Consider the following 23848-nt stretch of genomic DNA (forward strand, 5'->3'; position numbering starts at 1 on the left):
CCTAGTCTGTTCTGCATCCAGTGTTTCCATATCTGGATGAAGGGAGGAAGGGAACAAATGGAAGAGCTACTGGTCCACAGCATAATAGCAAATGCATCTCCATCCAGCGCTCATCATGAGTACTTCTGTTCTGTAGTCTCAGCTCATTCCTTGTATTCCTTTTCCTCGATAGGAAAAGGATAGCTGCATGCACACTTAGAACTAAAAGTATAGGCACTGGGAATGAAGGAATTAAGATGAGAGCTGCTGGTATAAGATGTCCAATAAATAAATGGCAATTTGCTAGAGTTGATGTGGTCAAAACGAAGGGGAGTTGAAATCTTTTGAAAGATTGAGGAAAGGGCTTTCAGTTATGGCTTATCTCATTAACCTATAGTGAGGGAGGCAAATATAGGGGAGATATTTTAACGGCATTAAGTATTAGCTCATGATGTTTTTTTCCAGTCCTGGAATCTATTTTGTGAGTAGTCTGTTAACAGATGTACCATTTCAATGCATAACATCCATTCTTGATTACATGTATTAGCTAAATAATTAGTAATAAGACTGTTTATTTTAAGCTAATAAATAGTAAATAAGATTAGCTGCTGTAATAGGTAAATGCTGAGGTCTTACTGGTTTAACACAACAAAAGTTTATTACTTGGCTTATGTTACAATTCAATGTGGATTGGTTAGGGGAGTTGGAACAAACGGGGAGTTTCTGCTCCATGCAATCACTTAGAGATTCAGGCTCCTTTCATCTTGTATTCATCTGCTGCCTTGAGATTCTCAGTCTTTTCTCTTTAGCTAGTGTTTTTCTCATTGTTTTATTAGAAATTTTCTGTATAAGTAAACATCATAAGTTAGAAAAATTGATAATTATACTAATGTCTATTCAGTTATATGTACCTGCCACACCCTTTTAATTATACTTGTCCAAGGTTACACAGCAAGAGTGTAGTGCCAAGATTTAACTCAGATCTTCCTGACTCTACAGTTTGCCTTTTAAAAACTATTATTGTTATGATAAAGTACACATAACATAAAATTCACCATTTTTTTTTTTAAGATTATATTTATTTATTTGACAGAGAGACACAGCGAGAGAGGGAACACAAGCAGAGGGAGTGGGAGAGGGAGAAGCAGGCTCCCCGCCCAGCAGGGAGCCAGATGCAGGGCTCGATCCCAGGACCCCGGGATCATGACCTGAGCCGAAGGCAGACACTTAACGGCCGAGCCACCCAGGCACCCCAAAATTCACCATTTTAACTATTTTATTATTTTTTAAAAGATTTTATTTATTTGACAGAGAGAGACACAGTGAGAGAGGGAACACAAGCAGGGGGAGTGAGAACCATCACCACTATCTAGTTCCAGAACATTTTCATCATCCCCAAAGGAAACTACCCATTAAGCAGTTACTTTTCATTTCCCTTCTCCTTGGTCCCTGGAAGCCACCAATCCGCTTTTGTGTCTGTCTCTGTGGATTTACCTATTCTGGATAATGTAATCTATTATATAAATGGAGTCATATAGTATGTGACCTCTTGTGCTTGGCTTCTTTTACTTAGCATAATATTTCTAGGCTCATCCATGTTGTAGTAGGTATCAATACTTCATTTCTTTTTACAGCTGAATAATATTCCATTGTATGGATATAACATATTAATTTATCCATTCATCCATCCATTGATATATACTTGGTTTGTTTTCCCTTTTTGGCTGTTGAGAACAGTGCTGCTATAAATATTAGTATACAAGTATTTGAACATCCATTTTCAGTTCTTTGGCATATATACCCAGGAGTGGAATTGTTGTGTCACACAGTAACTATGTTTAAGTTTTTGAGGAACTGTCAAATTATTTTTCCTAAGTCATTGTACCATTTTACATTTCCACCAGCAGTGTGTGAGGATTCCTATTTTTCCAGATCCTTGCCAACATTTGTTATTTTTTGACATTTTGATTATAGCCATCCTAACGGATGTGAAGTAATATCTCATTGTGGTTTTGATTTGCATTTCCCTGATTAATGATATTAAACATCTTTTAATATGCTTATTGGCTATTTATATTTTTTCTTTGGAAAAATGTTTATTCACATCATTTGCTCCATTTTAAAATTGGTTTGTGTTTTGTTGTTGAGTTCTAAGAATTTCTTGTGCATTTTGGACACTAGACCCTTAACAGGTATATGGTTTCTAAATATATTCTCCCATTCTATAGATTGTCTTTCCACTCTCTTTAGTGTCCTTTGCATAAAAGTTTAAAACTTAGATGAAGTCCAGTTTATTTTCTTTTTTTTCATTTTTACTTTTGCCCTTGGTTTCATGTGATCTCTAAGAAACCATTGCCAGTCCAAGGTTATAAAGATTTACCCCTATATTTTCTTCTATGAGTTTAGTTTTGGTGCTTATGTTTAGGTCTTTGATCTGTTGTGCTTTTTAAAAGATTTATTTATTTATTGGAGAGACTGCGAGCTGGGGGAGGGGCGGGGGGGCAGAGAATCTTAAGCAGACTCCCCGCTTAGCACAGAGCCTGATATGGGGCATGATCCCAGGACCCCAAGATCATGAGCTGAGCCAAAATCAAGAGTCAGACACTTAACTGACTGAGCCACCAAGGCACCCCATCTTTGATCTGTTTTGATTTAATTTTTGTTTATGGTATCAGGGGTTAGGTTTCATTATCTTGCATGTGGCTATCAAGCTGTCCTAGTACCACTTATTGAAGAGACTGTTTTTCCCTGATGAATGACTTTGGCATTCTTGTTCAAAATTAATTGACCATAGATATATATGTTTATTTCTGGCCTCTTTTCCTCTATTGATCTATATCACTGTCCTTATGCCACTACAACACTGTTTTGATTTCTGTAGCTTTTTCCTCAGTGTTGAATTTACTCTTTTTCTCTAGGTCAGTCTGGCTAAAGTTTTGTCGGTTTCGTTGATCTTTTCAGAAAACCAACTTCAGTTTTTATTGATTCTCTTGTTTTTGTTTTCTATTTCATTTATCTATGCTGTAGTGTTTATTTTTTCCTTCCTTCTGCTAGCTTTTGGCTTAATATGCTCTTATTTTTCTAGCTCTTTAAGGTTAAAATTGTTACTGATTTGGGGGTCTTTCTTTTTTCATATTGGCTTACATAAAGATCAGCCAGAGGTGAAAGCTTAGGGTTTCTGGGGTCTTTTCTGAGCACGCATCCAGCCTTGAGCATGTATGTGTCCTCTAGATTCCCTGTTATCTGTGGGAGCTTTTCAAAGCCCTTATTTACCCATGTATCTCCTTTTCCCAGCTTCTTCTTTTGTAGGTCTTTTGATCTGTCACCTGCTTGTCCTATCTGTTACCCTTAACTCCAAGCTGCTTCATCTAGTGTATTTGTCTTAAACACTTTTGACAGAGAAAGTTCTGAGGCAGGCAAAACAAGGGCAAGCATCTGAGCCCATCCCTCAGGGATCCACCACGCAGATCAAAACACACAATCACTTTTCTTTAAGAACAAGGTTCATTTTATCTCCTCTTGGACAATCCAAACCTGGAACATGGGCCATCGAACCTAAGGCCATTCATTGCTCAGCTGGAGAGTGGGGGATGGTAGGCAGGTAAGTTAAAATGCTACAGAGTGCTTATCAGAATTTACCATTCTGTTTCTTTATTGAGCATTCTCCTCATTGTTATAAGTTTTAAAATTAGATTTCAGAATTTCTGAAAAGTTGATTCTGACAGTTTTTGGCAGCTTAATTTGTTGCTTTAGTGGGGAGATAGAGTTTTGGAGTTTCCTAATCCATTATTTTCTGTGATGTTACCCTACAAGTTGCCATTTTAATTATACACTGGAATTCATTATTAAAATTAATTTAAAAATGTAAAGTCTAAAACAATGATGTTTATTGCTTTAGAAATAAGTGTTAAAAATTTTAAGTTACTGATAATATAATGTGATTTGCTCTCAGAAAGAATTGAATACATCACTTGAGAGCTCCAATTCCATAGGTTTTATTTTAAAAATTTAAAAATATTTTTATATCTATTTACTTTTTTCACTGTTAGCTTGTGTTTTTTGTCGAAAAAATGATGACTGTCCTAATAAATATGGAGAAAAGAAAACTAATGAGAAATGGAATCTCACTGTACATTACTATTGTTTGGTGAGTATAATTTATAATTAAATGCTGGAAATTTGATACTCTTCTAAAGAAGACAGTTAGATTTTGATGGCTGGTTTCTGAGAATTGGATAAGTCATTTTGCTTCTCTGGATCTCATTTTGCCTGTACGTAAAATCAGGTTTTTCATCTATCAAATTCTAAGATTGTGAAATTATTTGGTATGTATGAGGGAAGACCTGTCATCATTATCTGTTTATTTTTGCCTAACCCTTTAGAGCCTAAATGAAAAAAGGAAAAAATGGTTAGATCTCTAAGGGAGTTATCTTTTTACCACTTTCTTGTTTCCATTGTTGCTAGTGATAAATCTCAGAAAAGAGTTGTTTGAAGGTTCAGGGAGGAGAAGGAAAGTATTTATTTTGCAGACAACCTAGAAAGAAAAGTTCTAAATAAAGGTGGTAAATATTTGTGGACAAGGAAATAGGTGAATTTATGGGTCACTCAGAAGAAAGAAAAAGTGATTTCATATTGAGAATTAGTGTCTCATTTGTTTCCCCTTCCCTCCACCAACTTTTCACCTCACTAAATCTGTGCCTTAAGATCTTAATGGCACCATCACTGCCTTAGCCTGCCAAGGCTGCAGTTAATAGACACAATATTTCTTGATACTGTATGAGTTATGTATTGCCACTTAACAAATTATCCTGAATTTTAGCAGCTTAAACAGTTATTATCTCAAACATTTTCTGAGGGTCAGGAATCTGGTATTGGCTGAACTGGATAGTTCTGGCTCAGGGGCTCTCATGAGGTTTCAAGTGAGATGTCAGCCAGCGTTCGGTCATATGAAGGTTAGACTGGGCTGGAGGATCCACCTCTGATGGCTCACTCACATGGCTTTTGGCATTAGTACCTACTACCTGTTGGCAGGAGGCCTCTATTCCTTACTTCCTGGGTACCCCTGTAGGGTACTCACAGCATGGCATCTGACTTCTTCCAGAGTAAGTGATGAAAGAGGGAGGGAGGGACGTACAGACAAGACACCAAGATAGAACCATATGACCTAGTCTTCACAGTCACATACTACTGTCACTTTTACTTTATTCTGTTAGAAGTGAGTCATTAAGTCTAGCCCACATTCAAGGGGAAGGGAATTAGGCCCCGTCTCTTAAAGGAAGAAGTATCAACAAATTTGTACATCTATTATTATACCCACCCCGGCATCCATGTTAAAACTCTAGATGCTTCCTTGAGAAACCATCTAACATATTTCTTGGTGGTTGTCTAAGACTATAGTTTTGTATCTCAAGTACCCTGTGGGTTAAATAGACTTCTAGACTTGTCTAGGAACCTAATTACTTTGTACCAAGATTTAAGGGAACATGAATTTGGCATTCCAAATTTATTTGTAAGTTGGAAGTCTTATATTTTGTATCACCAAAGAAAACCTTTTCATTTTTCTGAGAGTTTATTTTACTTTTTATGCAGTAGAATTAGGAGAATTGGGTTTTTTTTTTTCATAACCAATTCTTAAGTAATGTCTACTTTTTTTGTTGTTTCTCTAGGATATATTATATTGATTAAAATAATCCTCTAATCACAAATTTGAAGTAGCTTTGAATTATTTAATATATTTAATTTGATCAATTTTCCTTTGTATTCTGTTTTTCATTAATGAGTGTAATAATTCAAAACATACCCACCCTAGGCTCAACACTTACAAGATTCTATTTCACTGTGAACAGGAAAATGCAGTAATGTTATAAATGGTAATGGAATGTTAGAGCTTAACGAGACTTGAGACAATCTAGTACAGTTTTTATTTTTGTTGTTTAAGGTGAGGGACATTAAATTACTTGCCTAGAATTCCAGAAAGTTGGACACAGAGCCTGGTTTGCAAGCCAGGATTTCTTATTCACAGTTCCATCCATTTTTTTGATTCATATTTCCTTAACATATTTAAACTGAAGTTAAAAGATATTTAAAAATTCAAACATTTATGTTAACCATGATTCAATAGGCTTCCATAAATACACCTTTTATGATTCAGAATCCAGCTACATTTAAAGTTAGCCTGAAATATCACTGATAAACTGAATTATTGCCATAGTGTTTACTATTATTACATTTATACCTTTCGGTATTTATCGCCTTTTTTTCTAAAGCTTCATTCATTCATTACAGATGTTTTCTGCCTTGCATTCTTCCTTTTTCTGTTATTTCCTGGAATACTTTTAGAAACCACTTTGGTTATATGAACTGTTAATGTACAATGTCTTCCAAATCAAGGAATGTGAGTAGCCTCTTACTTTGACCATGAAAAATAACTATTATAGATAAGAGGTGCTTGAAATTCAAGTTATGTCCATTTTTTATTGGAACATTATATATATTATATGTGTGTGTATATTAATATATACAAACACATGCATATATATTTATATATTCACACATTTTACATTTATATATATTTCAAACTAGTTTCTTAAGGTCTATTTTCTAATTGAGAATATATTTATAGTTGATGTCAAGTGGAATTTGGCAGAGAGGTAAAGAAGAAGAAGGAGTTTATGGTTTTCTAATAGAAGACATCAGGAAAGAAGTGAACAGGGCTTCTAAACTGGTAAGTAAATTGTTTTACTCATTACACTAAATACTATAAGTATGATCATACTAGGGAAGTTTTTTCCATCCGTTTCCCTACTGGAAATTTATAAGACTTTGATTTTTTGTTCAAAGGCTTATTTTTGTCAAATAAGGTATATTTTAGAAGAACTTTTTGTGTATTTGCAAATAAAAGCGAGGTTAACCAACCCTGAATAATATATGTGACAGTGCTGATTTCACTTCCTTATTTTATTCCAACCTATCTATCATTTCACCCACTCCTACCATCCGAATTATGACCATACTTCCACTCTGCTGTTCTTCAAACCTTTAATCCTGAGTCAACCCAGATGTTCACTTTTCATTCTTATACCTCAGTTGCTGGGTTGGCATGATGGGTTGAGGTGGAAATTACACAGCTATGCAGACCAGTAATTTATGATATCTCCACCTCTTGTGGACATTCTGTGACATTGTGTACCTTTGTTCATTGTGTTCTCATGTTCTCCAGGATAATGCAAGGAAAGGATTGTAGGTTTCCACCTGGTCTGAGTAGAAATAATGAGAGTTAGGGGTGCCTGGGTGGCTCAGTTGTTAGGTGTCTGCCTTTGGCTCAGATCATGATCCCAGGGTCCTGGGATCGAGCCCCGCATCTGGCTCCCTGCTTGGCGGAAAGCCTGCTTTTCCCTTTCCCATTCCCCCTGCTGTGTTCCCTCTCTCACTTGTGTCTCTCTCTCTGTCAAATAAATAAATAAAATCTTTAAAAAAAAAATAATGAGAGTTAGAAAATGAGAAGGTTAAAAAAAATGAGAAAGTTGGAAGTACAGGGAATTTTGTCCAGAGAATATAACTGGAACTGATGGTTTCAGTGGTGGAGCAGTTTTGGGTGATGACAGGATTCATTATTACACTGGAGTAGTGATGAAGGGACACATCATAACTGTCAAAGAAAGGTTGTCTCATCAATGTCGAAGTTGTTTACAAAGGGGTAGCAAGAATTAAGATACCAAAGGTGCCAAAGTGTGGAGGAAGCTAGAGAAAGGTGCCAAAGTGTGGAGGAAGCTAGTAGGTGACAGAGGGTAGATATCATTAGGCTCAAAGGACCAGATTTTTTAAAGTATGAAGGCAAATTTATGGCCTACAACCTGCAACAGAGAACTAAAATAATGTTCTGATTGTCCCCCTTGCCTTTTTCCATATCCTACTCCCAACCCTTGCCAAATCTGGATGAAAATAAAGGAGGATGGGAAAATAAGTAGCTTCACTCAAGAAATTCTGTAAGGGAAGCAAGCATATAGAGACCTTTATCTTAGTTGAAGCAAAAAAAATGGAAGCAATTATTTTTGAAGATGTTGAGGATGCTGGGGGCCAGATGGTAAAATAAAGGCTGTAGGACACAAGAGAAAACCTTGGGAGAAAGGTTAGCAGTGGCATTTATCTAAGGACTATGTGAGAGTATTAGTATCAAAATTCCTCAACCTCCTGATGATAGTGAACTTGTGGTGAAAGATGACCTCAAAAGGTCTCTGTGCAGTTTGGAAATATCTTTTTCTTAAAACATCTGAATCCTCTCTGACTATATTGTGAACCTTTTTTTTTTTTTTTAAGATTATTTATTTTATTTTATTTTCTATTTTTTTTTAAAGATTTTATTTATTTATTCATGAGAGACAGCGAGGCAGAGACAGAGGGAGAAGCAGGCTCCCCAGGGAGCAGGGAGCCCAGTGTGGGACTTGATCCCAGGACCCTGGGATCATGACCTGAGCCGAAGGCAGATGGCTTAACCATCTGAGCTACCCAGGTGCCCAGATTATTTTAGAGAGAGAGAGTGCATCAGCAGGAGGGGTGGGGGAGAGGGAGAGAGAATATCAAGCCAGGTTCTGCACCAAGCGTGGAGCCCAACTCGGGGCTTGATCCTCCCAACACTGAGATCATAACCTGAGCCAAAACGGAGTCGGATGCTCAACCGACTCTGCCACCCAGGCTCCCCTATTCTGAACCTTTGAGAATATCTTTATCCTGAAGAAGTTGTCTCCATTTGCGACATTAAGCTAGAGTTCCGTATGTCAGTTTACTGGAAAAGCCTCAGGTTGGCAAGGTATTCTCCAATAACCTAGTGGTATTTCATGGGTCAGCATAAGACTGTATAATCCCTTCATCAGTGACCATTTTATAATGGCTATCTCAAGGGTTCCAAGATATTTTAGATACTGCTCTGTATCTTAGTAATGCTTGAATCATCTAATAGTCTTTGTATTCCTATACCACTGTTATATTTTAGTTAGTGGCAGCGGTATTGTATTTGGTTCCTTTGGGCTACCATAATAAATTACAGCAAACCGAGTCATTTAAAACAGAAATTTGTTCTCACAATTCTGGAGACTAGAAATTCCAAATCAAGCTGTCAGAAGGATTGGTTCTTTCTGGGAGCTGTGAGGGGAGAATCCCTTTCCACGCTTCTCTCCAAGTTTCTGGCAGCTGCTGGTAACCTTGGTTTGTAACAGCATAACTCCAGTCTCTGCTTCCAGCTGCACATGTTCACATGGTCTTCCCCTCTGTGAGTATGTGTCTTAAATTTCCCTCTCCTTTCACTTAGAAGGACACCAATCATTTGATTAGGGACCACCCTAAATCCAGGATGGTTTCATCTTGAGATCTTTAACTTAATTACATTTACAAAGACTCTATTTCTGGGGCACTTGGGTGGCTCAGTCACCTAAGTGTCCCACTCTTGGTTTTGGCTCAAGTCATAATCTCACTTTTTCATTTGGTTAGGATACGGTGATCCTAGCTGACTTTTTTCACAGATTGGTTTTTAATATTGTTTTGCTGTTTTCCTTGATGAATATTTCCTATTTATGTGTTTTTTTATTGAGATTTGAGACTTTAATGTATAGCCATTATGTTTACAAAACCCTTCAGTTGAAAATATTTTAGCCAGGTAGGAAGGAAAAGCTTCTCTGTCCCACCCACATGTTAGATTAGAGATGACTCTTTTACCAGAAATTGTTATAGGAGTGAATCTTTAGTGTCTTTAGACTGTTTCTGGGTAGAACAGTTTTTTCAGAAATTGCTTTAATAAACTGTCATCATAGCTGTTGTATGATGAAAATAATTTTCAGACTCCCCACAGGAATATTCATTTATAACTTGGTCATACTATATTACTCAGATTTTGTATGTTATGACCTCTGTTTTCATATTTTCTTCTAGAAATGCTGTATTTGCAAGAAAACTGGTGCTTCAATTGGATGTGTTGCACCCCGATGTAAACGAAGTTATCATTTCCCATGTGGACTTCAGAGAGAATGTATTTTCCAATTTACTGGCAATTTTGCGTAAGTTAATTAATTGTTGAATATGAAAGATGAATGTTAAGGAAAAATGGAAAATGGGTATGGATATGCCAATGATATAAATCCTTTGTAAAATTTCTTTTCAGAGCTGCACATGTGAGTTTACACATATATGTTACATATATGTTTTATATATATTTAAAATTGCTTCCCCCCTCCTTTGTGGAGTCATCTCTATCTGCAAAGTCTTGGGAATTGCCAGAATTGAATGGGCTTAACAATTAATATTCATCTTCAGCTCTGGAATATAATATGAAATTGTTAATTTATTAATATTTTGTAAAAATTTCCACCTTACATAATTCTAGATTTTTATGTCACTCTTTATTATGGTCCACTCTTCTTCCACAGAGCCATATGTATTTCTCATTGAGTAAATTGAAGGCATTTAGATTTGGTGGAGTCCAAAAAATAAATATTGTGCCCTGGAGTACCCCTGACAATATTTACTTTCTGAATCCAGCTTTAAACATCAAGATTTATGAATTTTAGTATTTGATATTATGAGTGTTCTATTTCTTTTAGTCTTTGTGTTCTTGACCTATTTAATGGATTGTTAGCATGTACAAAACTGCAGTTTAGAAAATGCAAATGGAACTAAATTTAGTGGGTTTGGAATAAGTTTTTATTTGTATTTTATGTTACATAATTAAAATATTTCTTTTTAAGTTCCTTTAATTTTGTACAATATTGAGTATAATGGTGTTGCTAACAATATTACATAGGATTCTCAACATAATACCAGTTACTGAAATTCTAGGAGTTAAGTCTTTTTTTTTTTTTTTTTTTGTAAGATTTTATTTATTTGAGAGAGAGCTAGCAAGAGAGAGCAGGAGCAGGGAGGAGAGGGAGAAGCAGGCTCCTCACTGAGCAGGGAGCCCAAGGCGGGGCTCGATCCCAGGATGCTGGGATCATGACCTGAGACAAGGGCAGACACCTGACCGACTGAGCCACCCAGGCGCCCCTCTAGGAGTTAAGTCTTACCACCAAAAGGTTCACATTATAAAAATCCTGCTCTCCTTGGTCATAGTTTGTGAGACTGATTAAGAGTGCCAAAGTTCCAGTCTTGTAGGTTAATTATGAGTGAGATACAAATGAGTTTCCGCTTATAAATGCGAATTGTAATGGTAGTCTCATTGTGTTTTGTAATTTATTAGATGTTGTTTTTAAATAATTTACATTTTAGGTCATTTTGTTGGAAACATCGACCTGTTCAAATAATTTCATCTAATAATTATAGAGACTCCTTACCATGTACCATTTGCTTGGAATTTATCGAGCCTATTCCAACTTACAGCATATTACGAAGTCCTTGTTGTAAGAATGCTTGGTTTCATAGAGACTGTTTACAGGTAAGTTATTTTGTAAGCTTTATCTGATATAAAATTTGTTCCTAGCTGATTTGAATTTTAATTTGTTTTATATTTTATTTTATTAAGGTTTATTTACTTATTTATTTACATAATCTTTACACCCAGTGGGAGCCTCAGACTCATTATCAAGAGTTGCATGTTCCTCTGACTGAGCCAGCCAGGCACCCCTGATTTGAATTTTAAATTGTAAAGAGTTGACCTGTGTATTTTACCTCTACTTGTAACTTAAAAACAGCTTTATCAAAGCATATTTTACGTATAAAATTTGCTCTATTGAAGTGTACAACTAATATTTTAAAATACTTTAGAACACTACCTTTTAATGTATATTTACACTTAAAAGTTTTTACTGTTTTAACCTAAGATTTTGTCTGTATTTCACAATGAATAAAACACAGATTTAATTCCCAACTTCATTTACATATTTAAGCTTAGAAAACTAAGATATGTGAAATGATTAATTTAACTGGAAGCTAAGATATTTAAATGTTGAGGCCTTTAAAAAAAAAAACTATGTAAACACTTTATCACAGCTTCTTGACAGGGACTGATTACTGTTTAATGAATTAAAGGTATTCTTTTTGAAAGCCACCTTGTATGTCAAACCTGATGACCGGTTTTTGGGGGTTTTTTTTGTTTTTTTTTTTTTAAAGATTTTATTTATTCATTTGACAGAGATAGATACAGCGAGAGAGGGAACACAAGCAGGGGGAGTGGGAGAGGGAGAAGCAGGCTTCCCGCCGAGCAGGGAGCCCGATACGGGGCTCGATTTCATGACCTGAGCCAAAGGCAGACGCTTAATGACTGAGCCACCCAGGTGCCCCTTTTTTTGTTTTGTTTTGTTTTTTTAAAAGATTTTATTTATTTGAGAGAGAGAGCGCGCATGAGCGGGGGGAAGGGCAGAGGGAGGAGGAGAAGCAGACTCCCCACTGAGCAGGGAGCAAGACTTAGGACCCCAGGATCATGACCTGAGCTGAAGACAGACGCTTAGCCAGCTGAGCCACCCAGGCGCACCCGATGACAAGTTTTTAAGTAAATATCATGAAACACATAACATTAAACACTTTAATATTTATTTGATTCAGAAGATTCTTGAAGATTTTTAAAAAGATCTCACTTATTGATAACATCAAATACAATAGTGTACATGTATGAAAGTGCCAACTGAGAGACAGTTACAGTTAATAGAATGCCCAATAACAAAGGATTTAATTAAGTTTAACACTTTTTTTTAGAGCTTGGCTTTTATTATTGTTTAGTAAAATAAAATGTTATTGATTACAGGTTATTCACAAAAGTATTTTTTAAATTTAGGAGATGTTGTAAATCCTCTTATATTTCAAGAAAGTCTTAAAAGTACTAATAATAGTCAAAGTACATGAGTGAGTCGAACGATAGGCAATAATTATGCAACTTCTTCTCAAGTAGTGATCACTCAACCTAGTACAAAATATACTTTCAAAATTACAGTTTATCCTAGTAAACCCCTGCAGTTTAACCAGGGGTGGTATCCCCTGCCTTTGAACTTAAAAATCTTCTAAGCCATCCTGATCATTATGTAGAAACAGAATATTCAGCACCTCATGGACCCTACTTTATAATAAAGCACATGTGGATAGAATGAGTGAAGCACAGAGGTTGAGTATGGGATCTGATGCTGCTGTCTACACTCAAGCTCTATTGGTACACCAAAAGGCCAGAATGGAACGACTTCAAAGAGAATTTGAGATTCAAAAGAAAAAGCTGGATAAACTAAAATCTGAGGTCAATGAAATGGAAAATAATCTAACTCAAAGGCACCTGAAAAGATCAAATTCTATATCCCAAGTACCTTCACTCAAAGAAAGGCAGCAGTTGAGAATCTGTAATAGACAACTCCAGACTGACACTGACATTAACCAAAGAAATTATCTTTTTCACGCCCGAGGACCACATTTTATTTTTTAGCGCTGTTCATAACTTTTATGACAATATTGGATTTGTAGATCCCGTACCACCAAAACCCAAAGATCAAAGGTCCACCATCAAAACACCAAGGACTCAAGACACAGAAAATGATGAGGGGTCTCAGTTGTGTTGTACTGCCTGTATTTCTTTGAACCATTCTTAACAGCCTTAATCTGTTGTGAACAGTGTAAGATACCAAGGCGTTTCTGAGCCAAAAGGCCCTATATCTCTAAAATCACATTTGAAGTTCAAGAAACTAGTCTGTCATCAAAGTTCCACTGCCTCATAGGATTTTGTCAAATTGAAGGTACGGCAAGATGGTGGTGTGCTAATGTTAAATGTCAGCCCACGGAGCTAATAATACCTCAATCTAATGTCATGAGCAGTTGAAATTCATCACATGAAAGGTAATCTGCTGAAAGACTTGATTGTCTGCTGCCTAACCATGTACAGTATTACCAGTAGCCCATTGTGGATAATTCTCAATGTATTAATGCCTAGGTATTCCCAGTACCTTTTTTTTTTTTTTAATTAAATTCAAGTTAGTTAAGATATAGTGTACTATATCTTTCAGGAGTAGAATTTAGTGATTCATCACTAGCATATAACACCCAGTGCCCAATACCTTTTCCCCCTCATGTCACTACTGAATTTTGATAAGAGGAAGAAATAGAACAGTGGTTTTCTTTGTCTTTTTTTAAAGATTTGTTTATTGGGAGCGAGAGTGTGAGTAGGGGGAGGGACAAAGGGAGAACAGGGAGAGAGAATCCTCAAGCAGACTCCCTGCTGAGCATGGAGCCCAACATGGGGCTTGATCCCAGGACCCTGAGATCATGACCTGAGCTGAAATAAAAAGTTGGCCACTTAACTGACTGAGCCACCCAGGCACCCCATGCCTTTCTTTCTTTTTTTTTTTTTTTTAAAGCTTTAGGTGAAACACTACTTACATGAAGAAAAGAAACAAGGTTTAACTCTTTAAAAACTGCTGACTCCTGGTGCCAATGGACAGGGGGAAAACTTCATGATTTCGTGGTACTCTTGGCCTTGTCTTTGTCTTCCTTAAAAATGTCTCCACTCTGTGAAGCCAGCATCCAGGGTCTAAAGATGAAAAGGAAAGCAGCATGCATTGTCTGTAAAAACATGTAGTGAAATACCCCAAAGCTTTTCCTACTGTACCTGTCTCTTGATTTTAAGTGATTTCTTTTCTTCTTTATTATTTTCTTCTATTTCTATGTATAGTGTAATAGTCTTTTGTTAACTGATTTTCTTTTCTCCTTTTAGTGATTAAGCACAATCATGTCCCTTTTTAAGCCTTACCTGAGAGAAGCAGTGCCTTAAAATAAAAAACTTCAGTGAAATGAAACTGCACAAAATAACTTTCCTCTACTTATTCTGTACTTTGCCCTCATGAGTGCCGATGTTCCGTGAAGACATACAGACAGATGATGCCCAGTGAATTGCAGGAAATACTACAAGACTTATGTCTATAAAGTCACACTATATATTGACTTTAGCAGTGGGTGACACAATACAGTGTTAATCTTCCACAGGGAAGCTTAAAAGATTTTTAACCCACTGACGGAGCAACAAGGTTAAGCTGGCTTCATCTGCCTGGTGTCCCACAGAATTTTCACAAGAGATTACTATTGGGGTAATTGGGGTTTCAAAACCAGCAATAGCAGCAGTAGCTATAGCCTTGGTTTCTGGAGAAGTTTAAATGCCTTACTGTTGGGACCATCAGTATCTAAACCTGACTTGGTGGCAGTATCATGTGTACTTACAAAATGAGACTAGTCATATTTAGGACAACTGAAGAAAAGCTGGAAAAAAGAAAAGCAAACTTGAACACTGAAGCAACCTCAAGCCATCTCTTTATTTTGTTGATTTATTTTTATAAAGAAAGTAAATATGGCCAAGAATGTATATAACTAAATGAAATCAAGAAAAAGAACTATACATTTAAAAAAAAATCAGAATTATGAAATTACATATCTATGCTTACAATGGGGTGAAGGGAAGTGCTAAAAATGTAACAAAAGGTAGGAGATAATGGTGACTGTCATCCCCTGTAGATGTCTGTAAATAGATATTTTTTAAATAAGTAGGATTATTACAGGTGATCTATATGAATGTCAAAGCCTTGACTTCTAGGCTTTGCATCTGGTATATGGGAAGAAGAATGACAATCCTAGTTAATTAGACCAGAACCAAAGCCCTTACGTATATGGTGCATTTTGTTTTAAAACTACGCCTTCACCTGCAGTTCTGTGTGAAGATTGATAAATCCGTTTTTACTTGTTTTATTAATAAAAACATGATTTGGGTAAAGAAAAACATTAGAGTGATTACTTTGTATTTTTTTTGCATGAGCCTCGAACTTTTTTATATTTAGGATTATTCTGTTAAAAGTGTCAGGATGGAGCCTGTTTTGTTGGGTAAATTTCATAAATTCTGTTAGTTCTTATAAAGAAGTGTTCGTAAAAGTATCCGGGGAGTGCAGTTCATAAATATCATGAAAAGTTATCTTTACCTAATGAGAAAGAAGTTAACACTGTATGAGAATTTTACAAAAGTAATTTATCTTAAGAGTTTATATTTGAATGAATGTAATTGCTGCCAAATCTATTATCTTGTTAATTTTATAAGCGCATGTTATTTTTCAAATTAAGATTTGCCTCATTCAACAAATAAGAAAAATAAAAAAGACTTGCTTCAGTTATTTGTTAGTAATGAAACACAGAGAGGTTCTCAAACTTGACTCTAGTATTCATAGGGCTTTTTTGTGAGCACTGAAGATACCAAATTTCTAATCGTGTCATTAAAAAGTCAATATTACTTACAAAAATGTAGGTCTACTTTATGCAAATATAATATAAAATCACAGCCACATGGACACCTGTCTGTGACCTAAATATGAACATGCAATTGTTAACCTGATTAGAGACCAGTTAGAAATAATTCTTGAGTCATGTTCTGTAAAGGAGCTGCAGTGCCTTTTCCATTCTGTCAAACAAGTCTTAACTGAAATAGTAAATGGAGTCTACCCTATTACATAACAATACCCAAAGAAAAATTTTTTTAATCTCTAAACTTCATTAATATAAGACTTGAAGGAAGAACAGTCCTATGCAATAGCTTGAGAATTATATATAGTTAAGCATATTTCATCATTTGTGACCTCTGCAATGGTATATTCATTGGAATTTTATACGGAGAGAGTGCAGATTAATATTTTAAAGCTGATGGGAACTTCATTCTGTGTATATAGAGAATTGCCACTATTGTTCAGTTTGGATTTCTCCATCATTGCAGTGGTCTTGTATCTTCCTTATGCCCTATGTTGTTTTTTTCCTCCATATTAGACACTCCCTTGTATCATATCTATTTACTACGATCTTAATATCTGTGTCCAATTACTCCTAAAGGCCCGTTAGGTTCAGAGAGTTCAGTAACTTGTTGCTTTCCTCTGACATTCTTTGTGTGTCCCACTTTTTGTTTTTGTTTTTATTTTAATTTATTTAAGTAATCTCTACATCCAATATGGGGCACAAACCCATGACCCCAAGACCCAGGAGTCGCATGCTTTTTCGACCACGCCAGCCAGGCACCCCGCTACTAGTGTTCTTTGAACCTGAATTCTTTTGTTTTCTTTATCATTCATAAACTATTCCCAAGTATATCAGGTCTACCTAATAGATATTTTTTGTGTATCTTTTTTTTGTTGCTAACCTCTGCCTAAAACCCTCTGTGATTTAACTTTAGACACTTAAAAAAAAAAAAACAAAACTAGACTTTTGAAGGGGCCTACTAACTGGCCTTTTCTCCTGCATACCTTATTCTATTAATACTGGCTTTGATTTCCCTGTCTAACCTCATTACTGAGTTAGACATGTAATGTAATTGCCATCACGTAATCCCTAAGCATATTATTAATTAGTTCCCTGATCACATTGTGCTCTCTCTTGCCATGGAGACTTGATATGTGCAATTCCCTATCCTTGTAATGCCTTTTGTCCTGTTTTCCTGACAAACCTTTGTTTCCTCTTCCAAACTTAGCTTTGACCTTGCCATTCCTGTGACATTTTTGTCAGGCTCTTACGCAGCCTTAGGTACTTATTCCTTTCTCTTCCATGTATATACTTTAAAACACACACACACACACACACAAACACACACCACACTTTTATAAAGTATTATAATTGTATCTCACAATTATTCCTTGAAGTAGGATCTAAGTTATTTTGTTTCTCTTTTTGGTATATAGCATAGTGTTTGCTACTTACACAGTAGGGTTAAATAATTGTTAAATGTGTGCTACTAGTTTTTTTTTTTTTATTGGGGATTGGCTACTCTTTCTAGTAGGTTTATAGTTTTCTGTTCCTGAGTACCCTCTGCCTGCTGGTTCTGTATTTATATTTGCTGAAGCAGTGAGAGTAGGTTCTATATTTCTCCCCTTTTAGGAAGAAAACTAGCTTAGAGATTGAATTAAAAACAGAACCAAGGATGTTTTATAGTAACACTTATTTAAATATCCCTCCTAGTTGAAGTAGTTCAATATTTTTACTGTTTTATTCACTAAGAGTGATGAACAACATGATATGTGGGGACAGAAATGACATTGGATAAAAAGGTTGAGAAAGATAGATGTAAAGCTAAAAACAGCCAATTCTTTAACTTAATTTTTTTATCATTGGGGAAAAAAGATCTCAAAATTTTAGCAGTAGAATAACTTCGTTTATCAAAGCTTGAGAACTAGCATAGAAAATGTTTTCCTAATATATTAAGTGAAAAGTAGGACATGTTCTGTTAGCTATTATAATTTATGACCTGATACCGTGTTAAATTGTTAACAATAGATTTTCTGTTTTCCACTGTAGGTTCAAGCAATAAATGCAGGAGTGTTTTTCTTTAGATGCACAATATGCAATAATAGTGATATATTTCAGAAAGAGATGCTGAGAATGGGAATTCATATTCCTGAAAAGTGAGTACCATTTAGCCTTTTGACAAAAAGATAATTTACATGTAGGATTTAATAACAATGGAAGTAATCACTTATGTCTGTCATAGAGAAGCAGTCATCTTAAATGGGGAAATATAAACCTGTCCCTACCACTGCCTCCTTCTTCCCAGATTGCTAGTTCTTGAGAGCAGGGACTGTGACTTTAATGTCTCATTAGTGGAGTTATAGTCTCTTTAATAAATACTTCAATTGTGTACAATATTAATTGATTGACTTATACACAATATAATAGACTTCAAAATGGCATGTATAAATTAAGAGAATCACGATGTGGTTTAAAATGTATAACAAGGATTTTCTTTTTTTTTTTTTTTAAGATTTTATTTATTTATTTGACACAGAGAGAGAGAGGGATCCCAAGTAGGCAGAGTGGCAGGCAGAAGGAGAGGGAGAAGCAGGCTCCCTGCTGAGCAGAGAGCCCGATGCGGGGCTCGATCCCAGGACCCTGGGATCATGACCTGAGCCGAAGGCAGATGCTTAACCGACTGAGCCACCCAGGCGCCCTAACAAGGATTTTCTTAATACTTAAAGATGAGGAATCCAGAAATAATGTTACTAAACTTGAAATTTAAAGATTAGAAGTAAAATATTAGGAAAATGTAAGTTTTAGAAAATTTTTTTTTAAAGATTTTATTTATTTATTTGACAGATACACAGCGAGAGAGGGAACACAAGCAGGGGGAGTGGGAGAAAGAGAAGCAGGCTTCCCGCTGAGCAGGGAGCCCGATGTAGGGCTCGATCCCAGAACCCTGGGATCAAGACCTGAGCCGAAGGCAGACGCTTAACGACTGAGCCACCCAGGCGCCCCGAAAATATCTAATTTTTCATTTAACATTTGAAAATTCACTGTGAGAATAATTAACTGCAGGATAAAATGACACTAATAGATTTATATCTTGAAGAGAATGATTAATCCTAAAAAGAAAAAGTTTTATCCTTGTTCCTAAGTATGTGAAAAGTTTTTGTTTTTAGATTTCATAACTAATCCTTTTATGTAACATTTTAGTTCAAAGTGTATTTTATATCTTTCTTCATTTACAGAGATGCATCTTGGGAATTAGAGGAAAATGCTTATCAAGAACTTCTGCAGCACTATGAGCATTGTGATGTCCGAAGATGTCGTTGCAAAGAAGGGCGAGACTATAACGCACCTGATAGGTATATTGGGAAGTCCAGTTGTGCTTATTGTACTTATTTAAACTGTCAGCTGAGGAAGTAGTTTTCTAGTTAATGAAATGTAGTTTTGCTCTTAGGATGTTTGAAGTTTTAACTTGAGAGGAAGTATATTTATTAAATACATGTTGACATCTGTTTACAGAGAAATTATTGCTATCAGCATAGTTGTAACTTTTTTCTGTGGTGTATTTTCATGAGGCTTCATTTTCTAGAGCTGCACTGCCCTATGTGGTAGCCACTGGCCACATGTGGCTATTGAGCACTTGAAATGTGGCTATTCCAAATTGAGAGGTGTTATAAGTGTGATATGCACAGTGAAGACTCACTGTCTTAATTTGCTATGGCTGCTATAACAACAGATACTTGTTTTCTAACAATCCTAGAGACTAGAAGTTCAAGATAGAGGTATCGGCAGGTTTTATTTCTTCTGAAGCCTCTCTCCTTGGCTTGTACATGGTTCCCTGCTAGCTGTGTCCTCACATAATTGTCCCTCTGTCGTGTCCTAATCTCCTTTTCGTATAAGGACACCAGTCATATTAAATTAGGGCCCACCCATATGACCTCATTTTCTTAATTATCTCTTTAAAGGCCCTATCTCCAAATACAGTGACATAGTGAGGTGTACTGGGTTTTAGGACTTCAACTTATGAATTTGGAGGGAACACAATTCAGCCCATAATAGTAAGACAAAAAGAACTAAGAGTATCTTGTTATATATATATATATATATAAAGATATATATATCTTTTTATATTGATTACATGTCAAGTAAAATGAATGAATGTTGAAATTCATTTCACCTGTTTCTTTTAATCAGGTCGCTAGAAAAATTTAAATTCATTAAATGACTTGCATTGTATTTCTATTGGATGGCACTGTTCTAGAGCTTAATTTAACTAAAGTAATCTAACAGTGTTCTTTTGGATCACTATAAAAAGTGTTTAATATTTAAAATTATTGATTCTTTTGTAATGGCAGTAGATACTGGCTCTAATCTTTACCATTATTTTGTGCCTTCTATGTATACACCATACTGTGTTAGATACCAGAAATCAAGAGTATCTTCATTTTTTAAGATGCAGAATAAATAGTAACAAATCCAGTTTTGTTGAGTTTATGGAGGATATTTCAATAAATTTTTAATCCCTGTTATACAATCTTACTTAACATGGCAAGCTGAAACTTAAAGTGCAAAGCAGAATATCGGGAGTCTTGTTTCTCATGGAAAGTGATTTGGCTGGGTAAGCTAGCTCTTATTTGCAAAGACTCAGCTGATGTCTTGCCAGCTTTGAAAAATTTCCCTAAGCATCTCTTACCACTCCTGATTTCCCATTCTAGGCTGGGTTTTTTCTTTTGTGTGCCTGTTACAATGCAAGTGACATTGTTGGAATTTGTTTTTGTCATTAGACTAAAAATTATTTAAGGGCAGAGATCTTATTGAAGATGTCAAGTATTGTATATTTTTGCTTACATGACTGGTGACCCTGATTATTCGTTTGTAAACCTCTAAAGGGTTGTGCTGAGGCACAGATGAGATAATGTATATAAATGTGCTTTGTAAACCATAAGGCACTTTAGATTTCTAAGAAACAATACATTCACTCATATTGATATTTTCTAAATTTATTTTGGGCTGTTTTATTTTTATTATTTTTTTAAAGATTTTATTTAATTATTTGACACAGAGAGCATGTGAGCACAGGCAGAGGGAGCAGCAGGCAGAGAGCCTGGTGTGGGGCTCAATCTCAGACCCTGGGATCATGACTGAGCCTGAAGGTAGACACTTAACTGACTGAGCCACCGTGGTGCCCCTATTTTGGGCTGTTTTAGTTAATCTGTATATATTGCTTATATATTACTGATCACCCAGTCAGTAGCTACCAAACTCCCCTTCCTTTCTGGCAACTACTTGAGGCTGCTATTCCTTGTCTTTTCTCCTGGGACACAGTACCTGCCATCTGAATGCTTTTTGTTTTTTTGTTTGTTTGTTTTGTAATCTCACTCCCTCGTTCTAGTGATAGGAAGGTGGTTTTGCTGAAAGGCACCATGGTGTAGTGGTTAGGAGCATGGGTCCGAAGCCAGGTAAACTAGGTTGGAAGCCCCACTTTGGGACTTACTAGCAGTGTGAACTTAATTGGGCAAGTTATTTACCTCTATATGCCTTGGTTTCCTCCTTTTTAAAATGAAGGATAATAGCGATTTTTCCTATTAAAATTATGAGGATTAAACTTTTTGTGTAGACTGAGAACTGGGCCTGGTGTATAGTAAGCACTCATGTTAGATGTCCTCTTTCTCTTCATCATTTGGCAGAACTATCTGGGAAAGTGAGGGAGACACACACCTCCATACCCATATCCACACAGAGAGATTCACCTATACCTAATGGAGGGGAGGGTATCCAACTACCTCCTTTTTTTTCTTTTTCTCATTCTTTTTCTTTTTTTCTCTTTCTTTTTTCTTTTTGAGAGAGAGCGTCACGTACATAGACGTGGCGGGGGGGCAGGAGGCACGGGCAGAGGGAGAGGGAGAGAGAAAATCTTAAGCAGACTCCACACCCAGCATGGAGCCTAACACGGACCCATCTCATGACCCTGAGATCATGACCTGAGCTTAAATCAAGAGTCAGTTGCTTAACCGACTGAGCCACCCAGGCGCCCCCAACTACCTCTCTCATCACCTACACATCCACACACTCAGGGAGTATACCCATTTTATTCTTAGAGGGTATACTCATAACCAAACAAAAAGTAGGCCCCACACCACAACCCACACCCACACCTATACAGAAAATGTGAGTGTGGACTGGCATACATCACACAATCCAGTGGAGAAACATGGAAGTGGGGGTGGAAGGGAACAAATAGGGGAATATAAATATGGGCAAGATAGTAAGTCTGGATCCCGTTGAGCTACATAATACTGGCGTTTATAGGAAGTAATTCCTCACAATGAATGTGAAAAATAATATTTTAGGTAAGATAATATATTTACTGATGCTTCTTCCATGTTGGCCACATTTTTATAGCAATTTCCCTATGAGCTAGTAATTTCCAAATATAAAAGAAATTTTTTTCCTTCTTAATCCTATTCTTTCTGGTGTTTATAGTCTTGTGTATGTGCATGTACATGTTGATATTTAGTTTAGGTATTTTAAGTTAGTGACTATTTAGAGGAAGAGGTTACAAACATAATAAGTGAAATAGAAAAAAAATAAGAAAGAGTAATGTAGTGTCAAAGCAGATAATCTGTTTTCCCTCCTTTGGTAGAAGGGTTGGTTATATGTGAGATGGACAATGTGGCCTGTGGCAGTGCAGGTGGTTGGAATTAGACCAAGTTAATACTAAAATGTAAACATCTGTTCTGTTTATGTCCTCAGCAAATGGGAAATAAAGCGCTGTCAGTGTTGTGGTTCTAGCGGAACACATTTAGCTTGTTCCTCATTACGATCATGGGAACAAAATTGGGAGTGTTTGGAATGTAGAGGTATTCTCTACAATTCAGGTAATATTTTGTAATTTTGAATAAAGACGTTTTTTCAAATGTATATTATTTTAAAATTTCTTCCTGTATATCTGTAATGCTAACATTGGGTTTTAAATCTACAGAGGATTTCCAAAAAGCCAAAAAACATACATTACCCAACACTAACAGTGTGGGAATAACTGATTGTTTGTTGGAAGAATCATCACCTAAATTACCCAGACAGTCACCTGGAGCCCAGCATAAAGATCTACTGAGGTATGTATTTTGAATTGGGGAAAAATATAAAACTCTCTCTTTTTTTTTTTTTAAAGTAAGCTCTGTGCTCAGTGTGGGGCTTGAACTCACTGCTCTAAGCTCAGGAGTCACATGCTCTCTCAACTGAGCCATCCAGGCATCCCTATAAAGCTCTATTTTGAGAAAATTAGACTAGGAAGTGGCACTATATATATATATATATATGTGTGTATATATATATATACACACACACACACACACACTTAGAATATTAGCTGATCTTAGTATTCTGGAAGAGTGTTTTTCAAACTGTAGGACCAATATTTGATCATGAAGGAATGCAACCAGCATTGAAAAAAGAAAACAAAACAGGATAGAATGAATGTAAAATATCAGATTGCATTGCAAATAGAATATATATGAAATTTATTTTATTGTATATTGAGTCATGATGTCAAATATATATTATAGATCATTTTCAAGGTAGTTTAAAATACCAAGTATACCATGTTACTTGGTTGAAAGGAAGGAATCATATTTAATATAGTGATTTTTTTTTTAAATTGTGT

The 23848-nt window shown here is 35.9% G+C and overlaps 1 protein-coding gene across 5 annotated transcripts in view; it reads left to right on the forward strand.

The window, feature by feature from the left end:
- The window catches only part of G2E3 (G2/M-phase specific E3 ubiquitin protein ligase), a 60548-nt gene that overhangs the window by 20009 nt on the left and 16691 nt on the right, over positions 1-23848 (forward strand). For 3 of the 5 annotated variants that reach the window (XM_036093125.2, XM_036093124.2, XM_078053527.1), the window contains 8 exons: positions 4029-4126; positions 6602-6703; positions 9901-10025; positions 11230-11395; positions 18241-18347; positions 19428-19544; positions 22939-23063; positions 23168-23300. In XM_036093125.2, the coding sequence (XP_035949018.1) occupies positions 4029-4126; positions 6602-6703; positions 9901-10025; positions 11230-11395; positions 18241-18347; positions 19428-19544; positions 22939-23063; positions 23168-23300 (973 nt within the window). The remainder of the gene's footprint in view (positions 1-4028; positions 4127-6601; positions 6704-9900; positions 10026-11229; positions 11396-18240; positions 18348-19427; positions 19545-22938; positions 23064-23167; positions 23301-23848) is intronic. The other 2 variants (XM_036093127.2, XM_078053529.1) reach the window with 1 other exon arrangement.

The sequence above is a fragment of the Halichoerus grypus genome, chromosome 8 (genome assembly GCF_964656455.1).
Source record: "Halichoerus grypus chromosome 8, mHalGry1.hap1.1, whole genome shotgun sequence".
Classification (NCBI taxonomy): domain Eukaryota; kingdom Metazoa; phylum Chordata; class Mammalia; order Carnivora; family Phocidae; genus Halichoerus; species Halichoerus grypus.